At 28.8% G+C, this 15864-nt stretch overlaps 4 protein-coding genes across 4 annotated transcripts; 1 reads left to right on the top strand and 3 right to left on the bottom strand.

Annotated features, from left to right (window-relative positions):
• Window positions 1-4811: 4811 nt before the first annotated feature.
• GO595_003744 (Clan SC, family S33, methylesterase-like serine peptidase) lies at window positions 4812-5858 on the bottom strand (the record flags this gene model as incomplete). The annotated part of the gene is made up of 1 exon (XM_067916798.1): window positions 4812-5858. The coding sequence occupies one exon, from the start codon at window positions 5856-5858 to the stop codon at window positions 4812-4814; it is 1047 nt and encodes a 348-aa protein (XP_067776031.1).
• A 701-nt stretch (window positions 5859-6559) lies between these two features.
• On the top strand, window positions 6560-9349 carry GO595_003743 (alpha-galactosidase; the record flags this gene model as incomplete). The annotated part of the gene is made up of 1 exon (XM_067916797.1): window positions 6560-9349. One exon carries the CDS (start codon window positions 6560-6562, stop codon window positions 9347-9349), a length of 2790 nt encoding a protein of 929 aa, XP_067776030.1.
• A 1006-nt stretch (window positions 9350-10355) lies between these two features.
• On the bottom strand, window positions 10356-11969 carry GO595_003742 (uDENN domain containing protein; the record flags this gene model as incomplete). The annotated part of the gene is made up of 1 exon (XM_067916796.1): window positions 10356-11969. The coding sequence occupies one exon, from the start codon at window positions 11967-11969 to the stop codon at window positions 10356-10358; it is 1614 nt and encodes a 537-aa protein (XP_067776029.1).
• Window positions 11970-12985: 1016 nt separating this feature from the next.
• Window positions 12986-14116, bottom strand: GO595_003741 (uncharacterized protein; the record flags this gene model as incomplete). Its single annotated transcript, XM_067916795.1, has 1 exon — window positions 12986-14116. One exon carries the CDS (start codon window positions 14114-14116, stop codon window positions 12986-12988), a length of 1131 nt encoding a protein of 376 aa, XP_067776028.1.
• Between the last annotated feature and the right edge of the window lie 1748 nt (window positions 14117-15864).

Genomic DNA, 15864 nt, shown 5'->3' with positions numbered 1-15864 from the left:
TAATTTATGGTGTGAATCGAAGATCTCAAATTTTGATTATTTAATATATTTGAACATATTTAGTGGAAGATCATTTAATGTATTAAGTCAATATCCAATCTTTCCATGGTTAATTCAAGATTATGATTCTGAAGAATTAAATTTATTAAATGAAAATACTTTTCGTGATTTACATTTACCTATTGGAGCATTAACTAAAGAAAAACTTGAATATTTATTAAACCATTATAATGAATATCATAGTGAAGGATTACCTGCATTTTTATATGCATCTGGACCTGTTTCACCTTTGTCTATATGTATATTAATGATTCGAATGGAACCATTTGCTAAAATGCATGTGCAATTTCAAGGCGGTCATTTCGATTGTCCTGAACGATTATTTTATTCGCTTAAAGAAACTTATTATTCATTAATACAACAAACCAATACTGAATATTGGGAATTAACACCCGAATTCTTTTTTCAACCTGAAATTTTAATAAATGATAATAATTTTAATTTTGGTAAACCAGTTTCGAATAATATTAAATCAATTGATAATGTAGTTTTACCTAAATGGGCTAAAAATCCATTTGATTTTATATATTTACATCGAAAAATTCTTGAAAGTGATTACGTTTCGAATCATATTAATGATTGGATTGATTTATTATGGGGGTATAAACAAAAAGGGAATAATGCATTAGAAGCTTATAATTTATATAATGAGAAATTATATGAAGATGTTTGGACTAAATATAAATTTACTGATGAAATTATGCGGAAATCAATTGAAGACACATTAGGATTTGTTGGGCAAATTCCTCATCAATTATTTGATGAACCACATCCTAAAAAGATAATCAAAAACAATTCCAATAATTATGACATAAATTCGAATTTAATTATGTTGAATGATATACCTAAGTTTAATTCATGTTTTTTAGTTGAAGATTATCAAACTAAAGAACCTTTGTTTTATTTTTTTGATGAGAAAACCGGATTTTTCATAATGAATAATAACTTTAAAATAATATTCACGAATAAACAAATTAAAATATCGAAAAAATTCACAATGAAAAGAATTAGTAATGAAATCATTGCATTTATTAATTCCGAAGATATGAATAATTTTTATATATTTAATACCACGTCAAAAAATTTATCAAACATTAAGGCTTCTCATGAATATATTACAGCATCAGGAGAATTCATTGCATGTTGTGGTAATGATTCTATTTTAAACATCTTTAAATTAAATGACTTAAATAAGCCATTCGCAAGTTTAAGACAATATAGAGATCGAATTACATGTTGTTGTATTAGTAAAACATATCATTCAACAGTGATAGGAACTTTAGACGGTTCTTTAATCATTGGTACACTTGAAACATGTTTAACTGTACGAGTAATCGAATTAAAGGATTTAATTCCTTATAAAATATTGATTACTGAAGGTTGGGGATTTATTGTCGTTTATGTTTGTGAAGTTAACACAAAAAAATATAAAATTTTGGTGTATTCGATCAACGGAATGTTTATATGTGAAAAGAAAATGGACTCCCAAATAAATTATTGGATAACTTGGAATTCAGTAAAAGGTTTCGACTTTTTGGCTGTGGCACAAATGAGAAGAATTTCGATTTACGAAGTGTATTTCATGAATAGAATTGGCATAGAAAAAAGATTGAAAAATAACGTGGTGGAAATGAAATATTATAAGGATAAAGAGAAAATGATTTTCGTGGAAGAAGGAAATATAATTGAAGAAATAATTTATCCAATCAATGAACTTTCTGTATGTTAAATAAATATATATATATATATTATTAAAATTTATTCCCTATGGTTTTTGAAAATTAACATATATTAATTTTCTAATGCTTTTTAAAATATTTTTATATGAGCTTCATCTATTAATGTGTTAATTTCGATAAATTTTTTAATGTTTTCTGTAATTTTAGGTTTAGCTCCTTTCTTAAGGGTGATGGGATTTCACCTATTTTCTAAAATGAATTTAAATTCTTTTTTCTGCAGAAACTAAAGAAGAAGTTAAAGAAGAAACAGAAGCCAAATCAGAGAAAATAACGGACTTTGTTGACAACAAAACGTAAAACATTTCAAAAGGTATCAAATCTAAACTCACAGCGCGCAACATTACAATTGCATTTGCTTTATCACTTTTAGTTGCTATTGTATGGTATACATTCAAATGAAAAATAATTTGTAAACTGTTTGTTGTGTTTCTTGTTTTAAACATAAAATAAATTTTGGGAAGTGTAAGCTTTTCTTCAGATTTATCGGAAGTTTCATTTTATTCTTTTGAAACCCATAAAATTGATATATATGATAACATCGTTGATATCAACGATTTTTATAATACCCAAAAATAGGAAAACTACCCAAAATAAAAAGTTTAACACCTTAAAATGTACGTTAAGAGACCGTTTATCTGGTTATCAATTTTTCTTATACAACACTTTACTCATATGATAAACCACACACTTAATAATGAGACTACCATAAAAATTTGAATAATTTATCAACTTGTTTGAAATTCCTTATTGATCTTGAAAAAACTGTATTCAGTTTAACCGAAGAAAACATCCAGTGGTGCTAATAAACATTTTTAGACGATTTTTTAATAAATAAAACATTGGAAGTGTCTTTTGTTCAACCTCAGTGTTTTTTTAAAAGCAATTTAATCGTCTTTTTAACTTTTTGTATTACCGATAAACTCAATTTATTCGGTTTTCTCCAACTTCGAAAAAAATCCTGCTGAAACCCATAAATTTTCACAATAACTGTTAAAAAATTGAACACCCGGGGACATGTCCCTGGGGACATCTGAATTAACCCTATGAAGTTTTAGCATTTTTGGTAGATAAAGGAATTAATGTTAATGCTGATAATATAAATGAACCAGCAAGAAATGGAAATTTATTTCTCTTGAAATATTTTCTTCAAAATAATCAAATTCCAAAAAATATTTTGTCATTTGCTTTGGAATCAGGAAATGTTGAACTTGTGAAATACATTTTAGAACAAAAAGGAATTGATGTTAATGTAAAAAAATTTTAATTGAATAATTTTGGATATGTTTTAATAGTTTGGAATATGTTTTAATAATTTGAAATATGTTTTAATAATTTGAATCAGCACTTCATATATCAGTTGAAAATAATAATATAGAAATAGTAAAATTACTTTTAGATAAAGAAGGAATTGATGTTAATGCAATAAATATTCATTTGAATAATTTGGAATATGCTTTAATAATTTTATATATGCTTTAATAATTTGGAATATGTTTTAATAATTTGAAATATGCCTTAATAATTTGAAACAGCAATTCATATAGCAGTTAGAAATAATAATATAGAAATAGTAAAATTACTTTTAGATAAAGGAATTGATGTGAATGCAATAAATATTCATTTGAATAATTTGGATTATGTTTTAATAATATTTGACTGCAATTCAGATTGCACAACAAAAAGGTTACACAGAAATAATAAATTTACTTCTTGAAAAAAAGTACAAACCAAAATTCTAATTCATATTCCTCTTCTACAAATATCAAATCATCATTTTTAATAAAAAATGGAAATGAAGCGTATATTGCTAATAATCAAAATCAACTCAAAGATCAAATGTTCGCATAAAACAATCGAATTAATTGTATCAAAATAAAAGTTGATAAAATTCAAACATATGAAAATCTTCAAAATATCAATGTACATTATAAAAAATATGCCAATAAAGCAAAATGGAAATGCATAGATACAATAATATTACAAAGTGCGTTATAAAAAAAACTTCAACAAGAAAGATCATGCATAGATTTTTTATAATTATCGCAATTGAATCAAGATTTTGATATTTGCAATTGTTTTTAGGGTATTTCTTCTTTGTTTAATAATAATTTCATTGGTTGCATCATCGTTTAGAAAATGAAACAGTTTAATTTCCATATTATAAAAGTTACATGCATAAACAAATGAATTTTTGACATTGACACGCTTGGAAGCACATTAAATAAACATTGATGAGAATTTACCAAAATAAATATGAATTTTCAAAATAATTTAATAGATTGAATATATTTTTATTTAGTTTTACATCTACCTTTATGATATTATATTCTATAAGTCATATGCCATAAATATTTAGTTCAATAATATTTAGTTGGTGATTTTCGTGTAAACGGTTGCAATATTAATTATAATTTTAAAATAATATTAAAATATATCAAGCATCGATTGTTTGTTCAGTTGAAAAAATAATGTGTTCAAAAATCTATTTTCGATAATTTGTAATATGTTTTAATAATTTTATATTTGGTTAGACACATTTTTAAAATACTATCAATATTTTTTTATTAAAATGCAATAAAGGATATTTCATCAAAACAACTGAACTACTAGATTGCAAATTTACTATTTCAGTATAACTTTTTTGTCGTGCAATTTGATTTGCTGTCCCAAATTATTAAAACATATTTCAAATTATCCAAATGAATATTTTTTGCATTAACATCAATTCCTTTTTGTTCTAAAAGTAATTTTACTATTTCTATATTATTTCTAACTGCTATATGAAGTGCTGTTCCAAATTATTAAAACATATTATAAATTATTAAAATGAATATTTTTAGCTATCTTACATTTCAATTTTTAGCTATCGTTACATTTCAAAAAATTCGTGATGCATTTTCTAAGCTTAGAATATAATTGATATAAGCAATTCGAAATTTTTGAAAAACGTTAAAATGTTCGGCGCGATGTGAAGTGAAATAATTTATATAAAAAGTGTCGATTATTATCAATTTATTTCTTCATTTTTTCCTTAAGGATTGTATCAAACCAGTTCAAGCCAATTGATTCAACGATTGACTTCTTTCCATCCATTCCTGTGAGGAAGCTGACGTGACCTCCGACTGGGTAACAAACCATTGCAGCATTTTCACTGCTCATAACCTCTTTGATTGGCTGTACTGTCTTGGATGTGAATGGATCATCATCAGAGCCAATGATTAGGGTAGGAGCTTTGAATAGAGGAATGTTTGGATTGATCAATAAATTCTCGTAATATTCAATATGATCTCTCATTCCAAGGTTCTTGGATGTAAACATATCATCAAATTCACTCAAAGTTTTTGCGTTTTCAGCTTTCTTTAGATTTGGATCAGTGATGAATTGATTTTTGTGTACTGCATGTGTCAATTTCGAGACAATAATAGGAAGATATAGTTTGTTTTGTGGCGGGCTCTCCAAAATTCCAATAGCTACGACTGAATCGTATACATGTGAAACAACAGCAACGCCATCAACATGACATTCCCTAGAGCAATATAGTGTTGACTGTGTCGCACCTATGGAGAAGCCAATCATAAAGACGGCCGTTGGAGAGAAAACCTTATGAACATGTTCAATAATAGCATGTAAATCATTTGTTTCATACGCGTTATATAAACGACTGCTGGTAATTGGCGCTCCGGAGCATGAGCGGGAGTTTGCAACAACTGCACGCCAGCCATGTTTCATAGTAGCCATTGCAAAATGATTTGTGCATGGTTCACGAGTACCACCTCCAAGCGTATGAACAATTACAACAATGGGTGTTTCTGGTGTTGCGTCTTTAGGTTCAAACCAATCTAAAAGTGTTGTACCTCCATCTTCAAATTTGAATTCTTCTCGGCGATAGTTATCTGGCGCTCTCCCACGGAACCTCATACCCCATACAGTATGTAAGTGTCCGCCAATAAGCCATGGAGTTGGTTTATAAGCTTTGTGTATTTCAGATGTTTCTTCAACAAGTTTACATACTTTACCGTTTGGATTGTAGTAAATTTTTGGTTTATATCCAATAAACATGCGGTATAGAAAAACGCCAATCGCTAAAATTAGAAGTGCAAGTAAGACCTGCAAGAACATGAAGTGATCGGACGCGCATTCAAAAAATTAAATTGAATACTTTTGTTAGGTTGCGATCATGTTGGCACTTTTGTGGAACCATTTTGTGGCAATACGATAGAACGATAACGTGCTTTTCAATTAATAACTTCGACTGTCTATCACGAACAAAACCAACACAACTTAAACTTTTTGTGGGACAATTCACTTGAAACTGATCGTTTTTTCCCGTTTTCAAATTTTAACCACTTAAAATGGTTGAATGTTTTTTGTTGACTATCTTACTATGCATGTCAACATATGAACAAGAAGCTAAAATAAAGCCTCAAGTACAGATATTATCAAATGATGATTATATTGTTGAAATTGAATTAAATTCTACAAACTCTTCAGCACCAAATTTAATTATTGTAAATGAAGAGATCGATGTAAAAAACTCTCTTGTAATTAGAGGGCAAAGCGAAAATCTCTCTATAGTTATTTTCAGCAAATCAATTTCTGCAAAAAATTCGATTTCAATAACATCTGCTTCTGTTTTTATTACTGATGCCAGTGTTAGCACAGAATCTCTTATCATAAATCAAAATTCGACACTTCGAATTCAATCAAATTCATCACTAGATTCTGATAAGATTTCATGTTCAGGTTCACTTTACTTAGATATGTATTCTAGCATTAACTCCAAAGAAATTGAAGTTACTCCTGATGGTTCACTTTATACTTCAATTGATTTATCTCCTACATCAAAATTTTATGTAGAAGGAACACTTAGCATTGAATCGTATTCCATAATATCGAGAGGCTTAACATTTTCTTTAACTCCACATCTTATTCTTAATTCAAATTGTCGCCTTGAATTACTCTCACTTCTTGAATCTACTAATCTTGATATCACGATCAATGAGCCTTGTTCACGTTGTGTCATTTATTCACTTGAATCCACTAATTCACATATTACTTTTTCCAAATTTATGAGCAACGTCCTAAAAATGCCAGAAACCGCCGACATCACATCACTTTTCGGAAATGATTTTTATGTTAATGAAGCGAATGCATTATATAGACATAAATATTCGTCACCTGTTCATATGTTTTCTACTTTTTCCGAATTTATTTTACTTAATGATCGAGCCACAATTTCTGAAGATAAGAAAACAGTTACAGTTGCAGCTAATTATCAAGGCTGGTGCGTCTTTATTCGTTCTCCGCCACTTGAACGTAACGCAGAATATGTTGTTAATATAACGTATGAATTTCAATCTGATATGGAAGAATCAACTGTCTTAATCTATGCACGAGATAGACAAACAACAGGAGATACTAATGATTATGGCTCATTGAATTTGGATATTGGAAGTCCAACAAGTTCAACATTTAAATTTATAACTGATGATTTTGCAGAAAATTATTCCATATATATCTCTGCATATTTAACTGTATCAGGGACTATTACATCAATTGAAGTATATAAAGTTTCAGAAATATATTACTCAAAAGTACAACCACCATATGATGATTTTTATCAGGTTAATAATGAGACATTACCACAAGGAGCAAAAGAATTCGAAGTACTTCTTCCACCAGATGATGAAAATACTACTTTTATCAATGCGGCTGAATTTGGATTAAATGAAAGTGTTGAAAACGCTGGTGATATTATTAATAAAGCACTTGATTATTGTCGAAATAATCACATAGGAAAACTTATAATTAACAAAGGAACATATAAAATGTTTAAAGGAAATATGATATATATGGAACGTTTGAATAACTTTACTTTAGAAGGATCTGGTTCAACGTTTATTGGGGATGGCGATCTATTTCAATCGGGTGGAGCACGAATTAATTTTAATTCATGTCAGCAAACATTAGTACAAAACTTAAATATCGATTGGAATTGGGATACTAATCCACTTGGAAGTCTTGTTAAAGTTGTAGACGTAACTGCGTCAACAGTTGATTTTGAGTTTTTCGAATATGATGATTTCCCAAACAAAAATCTTCGAGTTGCACTCTTAAGTCAAGTTGATCCGGAAACATTAACTGTCGGAACTGAAAGCGGTAAAACTATTGCATATCAAATGTATTTAACTAATACTAAGCCTACAACAGAATGGCTTTCAGGTAATGTATTAAGGATTTATGACTCAAGACAATCCATATATTCAGTAGGACAAATCTATCGGATGCAACATAGTTATTATGAATATGGCGGTGCTTATTTAGGTTCAAACAAACATTTTACATTACGAAATGTAAACATTTATTCATGCCCTGGGAGTGCGCTTATTGTTTCAGGCGATCAAATGTATTGGCATTTTGATAATGTTAACATTAAGAGACCTAAAGGTGTACCACGTCGAGCAATTACTTGTACAGCTGATCATTTTCATTTGTCACGTTCTAGTGGATATTTCTTAATGGAGAATTGCGAACTTTCATTAGGCGCAGACGATTGTATTAATATTCATGATAATTCTATTTATTTAACAAAATATTCGGAGAATTCATTAAAAACTATTTCGGATAAAAACAATGAATTATATCAAATTGATCAAGTAATCGAATTACGTTATGATGATTATTCGCCTACAAATGTTTTTGCAATTGTTAAAGATTTAATTCCAATTGATCAAGAAAATGGAATATATGAAGTAGTACTTAATTGTACTATTCCTGGTAAAGTTGGTGATGGATTTGTCTTATTTAATACTGCTTATAACACACATAATATAATTATTCGAAATTGTTATTTCCATGAAAATAGAGCGCGTGGTATTTTACTTCTTGCAAAAGATATAACCATTGAAAATTGTAGTTTTTATCACATTGAAATGGGAGCAATTAAAATCGAAACTGGTTATACATTAACAACTTGGTGTGAAGGTTATGGCGCTGATAATATTGTAATACGTAATTGTACATTTAATCAATGTGATGAATGTGATGAGAAAATCGCAGGTGGTAAATATTCACGTGATATACAAATCGCTACTTATTTAAGACAAGATCCTTCTATCGAACAAACAAGTTATCCGATTTTATCAAATATTTTATTTGCCAATAATACTTTCATGAATTCTTATGGTTTAATTGTGTGGATAGGTTCTGCTGGTAATGTGACTTTTATGAATAATATAATAATGAATAATAAAACAAGAAATAATCCTTTCAATTATAGAGGCTGTTTCTATGTGAGTTCGGCTTCAAATGTTAAAATTATTAATAACGTATATATACCACATGAAAATATAACAATTAAACCTGGCGTTATGTTTTCGCAAGGTATATATAATATGTTAATTGAGGGAAATAGAATCGAATTTGATGGAAATGTTCCAGAACAAAAAGATAATACAGCATTGATTGCAGGTTGTGTTGTGGTCGGTCTTGTATTTATTGCTGTAGTTGTTATTATCATAATGGTATTAATTAAAAAGAAACAAGAATAGAAAGAATTAGAATAAATCGTTCATGGTATTTAATGTTATTTTGTTGATTGATATAATATTTTATGTTGCATTTTTGATAATTTTGGATCTTTGATTCAATTCTCGTTTACAAATAATTGCGATTGCTTTTTTATGAATTTGTTATTAAAATTTCACAAGTATTTTTCATTCCAATATATTGAAATTTTTATTTTACTTTAATATTATTTTATTTAGCTTGAAAAAAATATATACATGAAGTGCTTACAGTTAGCTGACAAACTTGCCGCATCAAGAAGGAAGTCTGCTTCAACTACGCTCTTTCCACATCCAAAAGAAAGTATTAAAAGAAAGTCTTTAGTGTCTGAAGCATTATATAATGTTAAGAATGATTTTTCTGAAACAGAATCCACAAATTTTTTTCCAATTATCAATGAGAAGTCATCTAACTGTAAATGTCATTCATATGTACCTCCTTTCCAAAGAGTTTTTTGTGATAAAAATCTTTTTTATTACTTCAAAAAATATATCGAAAATAGAAATCTTGGAATCATCATCCAATTATATTGCAAAGTAACTAAATATAGAGAACAATTCTATTCTCAATTTGAACGTCGTTCAAATCGTCACCAAAAAATTATTCAATATATTCATCGCCTTCCTCAAGAATATCAGATTCCAGCATCATTCAAAATTCCTGTATTATTCAAGCCTTCATCATTTGATGAATGTATTGCATATGTTTTACAAAATCTTTATGAAAAGGAATTTGAAGGATTCATTAATTCCAAATATTTCATAAAGTGGGTTCTAAAATATCATAACACCGAAATCTATTAAATTTCATTCTATTAAATATATTTGTATCGAAGTACTTCTATGATATTTAATTAGAATTTTCATATTTTCATGTAATCGATAGTTAAATACATAACAATTCATTAACATAAAGTAAATTACCTTTTGCGAATTAAAAATTATTTTCTTTTTTTGCGTAGTTAAAAACTAATTATAGATTTATAAAACATTAAAAACATTTTATTAAATTTTCTATATCTGTTTTGCTTTCCTTATCGAAATCACTCTTCGGGAAGAACTTTCCTATTATCTGTTCGTATGCCTTCGATGCGCTTTTGCAGTAGTGCTGGAACACGACCGTGTTGAAGAATTTCCGATAAAACTCAAGCTCAGATGGGTCCACAATGCTCAAAAACAATTTCTTATTCAACACAGTGACTGGCTTTTCCATTCCATTTGATTCCGTGACGAAACATGAAATGATATAATTATTTATCGGAATCGAAATATGTGTAGAAAATATGTCGCCAATGGACTCCACAACACTTGAAGTGAATATATACTTCTGTGGATGCATCGAAAGGTATTTTTCAGGAAAAATAAATTTATCACATTTTGATATGAATCTGTCATATTCAGGATTCCTTTTGAGCGCAAAAAATGTACAAACATGTGGACAAGGAGGAGTTATTTCTTGTGCTCTATCCTTTAATATTGATGTAATTTCAGTGATTAACTCAGATGCACCTGGAAGCTCTGGAATACGTTCCTGAATTGTTATTAACTTTTGGTCCAAGTCAACGACAACGTCTGCAGAAGATGCGCTCTTAATATAACTTTTATCAAGTCCGATGATGTATGGGGTGGGTGCCTCGAGGAACGATAGGAAATTGTGAGGCAAAACCGGCAGAACGGCGGTTAATGGCTCAAAAGGCCAAACTAACGAACTCAATGCGATCGTGCAAAGCGAAAACTTGTGCGGGTCGTTAGATACGAATACTATTTTCTGTTCAAGGAGCACTGATGTGTATAGGTAAACAATTGAGTTGACGGGAAGTGAAGAAAATAAAACATCTAGAGATATCATTTTCATACAATTATTTGGAGATAAATGATTTGGAATGATTAAAGGAAAGTCAGTGGATAAAGGATCTGAAAAAGGAACGTTTTGGTTTGGTATGGTTTTCTTGTAGTATGAGATTAATATGTCAACAATTCCTAATGGAGTATGAATTCCGGGATAAACTGCAACTACAGGCGAGCGCTCATCAAGAGTAAGTGATGAGTGACAAAACCCTTTGAGTGGAAGCATCTCTCGTCGTGTTTTCGCTGTTGGAATTTTCTCTTTTCCGCATAAAACATATGTTAAATAAGTAAGAAATTGGAAATGTGAGGAAAAGAATGGATGGCGACTAAGTAAACAAAGGCAAAACGGTGAGCGTCGGTTGTTATTTGTGGCAAAATAAGCATTAGTATTTTGTGGGAGATAAAATTGGATACATGCACCATACGTTTTCTTACCATCTGAGCAACAAAGGAAAAATGGAAACTCATTGAAGATAAACTGAGAATCATTGAATTCATGAAGAGTACCTTGAAAGCCACAAGGAAAACAAAAATCAATGATTTTATCAAATTCTTCTTCTTTTTTATAGTTCTGTGTTGATGGGAAGATTGACAGTATTGAAGGGGATTTTGAATTCATGGATTTTGGTGGAACACCAATTAATATTAATTGATCAAAAAATTGGTATTCGCTTTGATTCATAGTTAACTGTTGAGCCTTATTGGAAGCTTCTAAGTCGGTAGTATTTTTTTCATCTGTCAAGCTTGCTTTGCTCATTTAGAGCCCAAAAAAGTTTTTGCCTTTCTAAAGAAATCTGTTATAAACCGGCGGTCCTTTGAAATTATTCGGCAGATATCCGTTTTTCAATACAAAAACCCTGTGTGGGAACAGAAAACAGAACGGTTGCAAATTATTTCTGAAGGCTGACTTACTTATATTGAAACAATTTTTTCCTGATCAATTTATGATGTTACATAGAAATTTAAAGAAAAAATTAATTTAAAACTATCCTAAAGGATGATTACATATTGAAATTTAATAAAATCTGTTTTTTCTTATGTTTCTATTGGCTTGGTCACAAATGAGATTTTGTACGTTAGTTGGAAGTTTTTGGGATGTTTACTGAAATAAACACCGAAAACAAACCCATTGAAATATTTGAATGGATGGGGCTGGCCACAAAGCAAAAAGAAGAAAAGGAAAAAAAGTATGTTTTGGTTATGATGAGCTTTACCAACGGCCAACTGCTTTTGATGAAAAAAACGGAGGCAAAGCCATCTCTGAACCACCCTATCAACTCTAACACATAGTTATTAATATAAAAACTTTATCCTTCTTTTTTATGTTTACTAAATAAACAATAAAAGATTTTTCAAACAAATTCTTTGTTCATTTTTTAATTGGTCTAAAAATTATTGTTAATTAAAATTAATAAATCTAGATTTGTGTTTATAGTAGTTGTTATAATGGGTTTCGTATTATTCGGTTTCCTGGAGTATGAACTCCAGTGTATGCATATATGTGTTTGTGGATTCTTTACCAAAAGTGAAGATGTATACATTTAAATGAGGTTCATGAATATAATACTTATTATTGTATAAAGGTCAACTAAATTCTTTTACTAATAGTTCTATTACAGAATATTTTCGGAAATTTGGAATTAACATTTGGACTTACATCAAAACTCCTTTCTTTGTGTACAAGTCTCATCTCGAATTTTTATCCAATATTTATGAACAAAAACGAAGTAAATCAAAATTTGATCGAATAAATTTATATTTTTATTACAATTTCTATTCATCCAAATCCATTGAATCTGGCCATAAATCGATACTCTGTATATGTAAAATCTCATTTTTCCTTAAATGCGTTTCACCACTTAAGCATGGCTTCATTGTTCTTCTTGTTGGACTTAATGGGAATTCGCATGCAGTATGTATTAACTCGGCGACTTCCTCAAATTCTGCTGGAGGTAGCCTTGACATAGGTACATTTTCATTTATAATTTGATATACTTCTTCAATTTCATTTTTCCTTGATAAATCATCAAATGTATCATCGATCTCTCGATGATATTGTTTACATATTTGGTCTTCAGGATCAATAGAAATGAGCAAATCCGTCAAAACCATATACATATCCCTTATTTCCCTTTCGTTTCGCTCCTCCTCAAAAATATATTGAGGAATTGATAGGTAGAATTTTATGTCAGGAGGAACTAAATCACGTACATCTGGGCCAACCTGGAATTGAAGAGCTGTTTTACGTATGTCGAAGTTTGAGAATTTTAGAATATTTGATAATTGTTTTTTGTGAGATTTATCGATAACCATCCATAATGAGGAAGAAAGAACCCCAAATGGATCTTCTGGGGGGTTACAGTATATTACTTTGAGTTTTTTTGATTGATTAAATGGATTGATATAAGACGTCATGACAATGGGAATTCGGGTATTAAACAAAAGATCAAGAACACCTTTGGTAACTTGCGATGGTTTTTGAATTAAGGCATCAATGTGTTCGAAAACAACTATTGATGATAATTTTGTGTAATCAATTTCAGTATGATCAATAAATCCACCAACAGAGTGAGATTTAGTGGCTTCTGTGGCGTTTGCAATAAGTTCTTTAAGTCCAGAAATTGAAGCACAATCAATTTCAATTATGTGTAGTTTGAGGTTGAATGCAATTGTTTCAATTATTCTTGATTTACCAGATGATGTTTTTCCGACTAAAAGACAGCAAGGTTCGGATTGATTCCAGTTTGTACACCATTTTAAAAATTCCTTTGAATTTTCTGTTTCAAAAAAAGGAATCATGTCAGAAGAACACCACAGCTTTGTTGATGAAAATTTTTTGGTGGAGCATGGAGTATAATATGATTCAAGTGAAATTGGCTTTTTTTTGAGTTTCTTTGGGAGCATCCACCTGAACGAATTAACGGTGTTTATCACTTTTTTGTAAAATAATCAAATTACATGAAGAGTTCGTTTGAAAGCAAACAATTACAATTTTTTGATTCTTGAATTAATATAATGCTCTTTGAAACGAAGGAAAAAGCACAAAACGAATGGGAAGCACTCATGTTTATTAAAGAACTAATCTTTGGATTAAATCAAAAAAATATTACACAATCAATAAATTTAATTACTAAATTTGATAAAACATACTCATTATCTTTTAATATGATTGTCAGTCAACTGATTTATCAAGTTCTTGTTATAAAAATGAATGATTATGATTTGTATTTGAATTTTATAAAAGAAATTGAAGTGTTTGAAGAGAATAATCAAACTAAATCAAAAATCTTAGACGTATTTACGAAACATCTTTTAAGTAAAGTAACATGCGACTCAAGTTATCTTCTTAATAAAATGATTGAAAATAATTTTGTTTCTCCAAAAATTGTTCAAAAATGTATATCATCATGTTTTGCTCATTACATGACAAAAGAAGAAATTGAAAAATATAATAAAATCAGATTCATGAAGAAAATCATTGAAAATTATGAAGAACTTTCAAAGAATGATTGGGAACTTCATAAAAAATATGTTAAAGAAGGAGTTAATCCGAATGAAATTGCGAAAATAATTCGAAATGATGACATCAAAAAACTTCAAGAAATATCATCACAAACAAATTTTAATATTGATCAAATTATTGAGCCATCACCTTATGAAAGATGTAATTTTATTAATGAAGATCTTCATCTTATGTATGATGATTTTACATTAATTGATTATGCAGCATTTTTTGGATCAGTTAAATGTTTTAAATATTTACTTGTGAATGGCGCAGATGTATATAATACAGGTAGATGTGCTGTTGCAGGTGGAAATCTAGAAATCATTCATTTATGTGAAAAAAATCATTCTTCATTTGTAGGTGCATATGAAACAGCAATTATGTTTCATCGAAATGATATCTTTAAATATATTTATGAAAAGAAATTGGAAATTAAATATTACAAATTAGAAGAATTAGCTATATTTTGCATATTATATCATAACTATGAAATTTTTCTCTTTTTAATTGAGAATGGTATGAAAATCAATAATAATATAATTAATGAATCTGCAAAAAATGGAAATATGTTGCTCACATTATATCTTATTAAAAAAAACTTCATTCCGAAAGATATTTTAGTTTATTCATCAAAATCAGGAAATATTGAACTTATGAAATATTTTTTAGGAAAAGAAGGAATTAATGTAAATACGCATTGTGATGAGATTGTTTTATTTTATTTGAAGTTTTTTCTGTTGATTTAATATCTTAAAAAAATATTTGAAAATTATTTATATTATTTGAAACAGCACTTATAAATGCATCTTGGTATGGTTATACTGAAATAGCTAAATTACTTCTTGAACAAGAAGGAATTGATGTCAATGCTAAAAATGGTATTTTTATGTTTTATTTTCTATTTCAAAATAATATTTGGAAATTATTTAAAATATTTGAAACAGCGCTTATGAATGCATCTTCCAAAGGTCACTTTGGAATAGTTAAATTACTTCTAGAACAAGAAGGAATTGATATTAATACTAAAAATATTTATTTGTTTAATTTAATTTTTATTTTGATAATTTTGGATTTCAAAATAATATTTGGAAATTATTTGTAATATTTTATACAGCATTTATATGGGCATCTTTAGCTGGTCATACAG

This window comes from Histomonas meleagridis (genome assembly GCF_020186115.1).
Source record: "Histomonas meleagridis strain 2922-C6/04-10x chromosome Unknown contig_23, whole genome shotgun sequence".
NCBI lineage: Eukaryota > Parabasalia > Tritrichomonadida > Dientamoebidae > Histomonas > Histomonas meleagridis.
The sequence above is the reverse complement of the archived record's forward strand: the minus strand, read 5'-3'. Positions and strand labels throughout refer to the sequence as shown.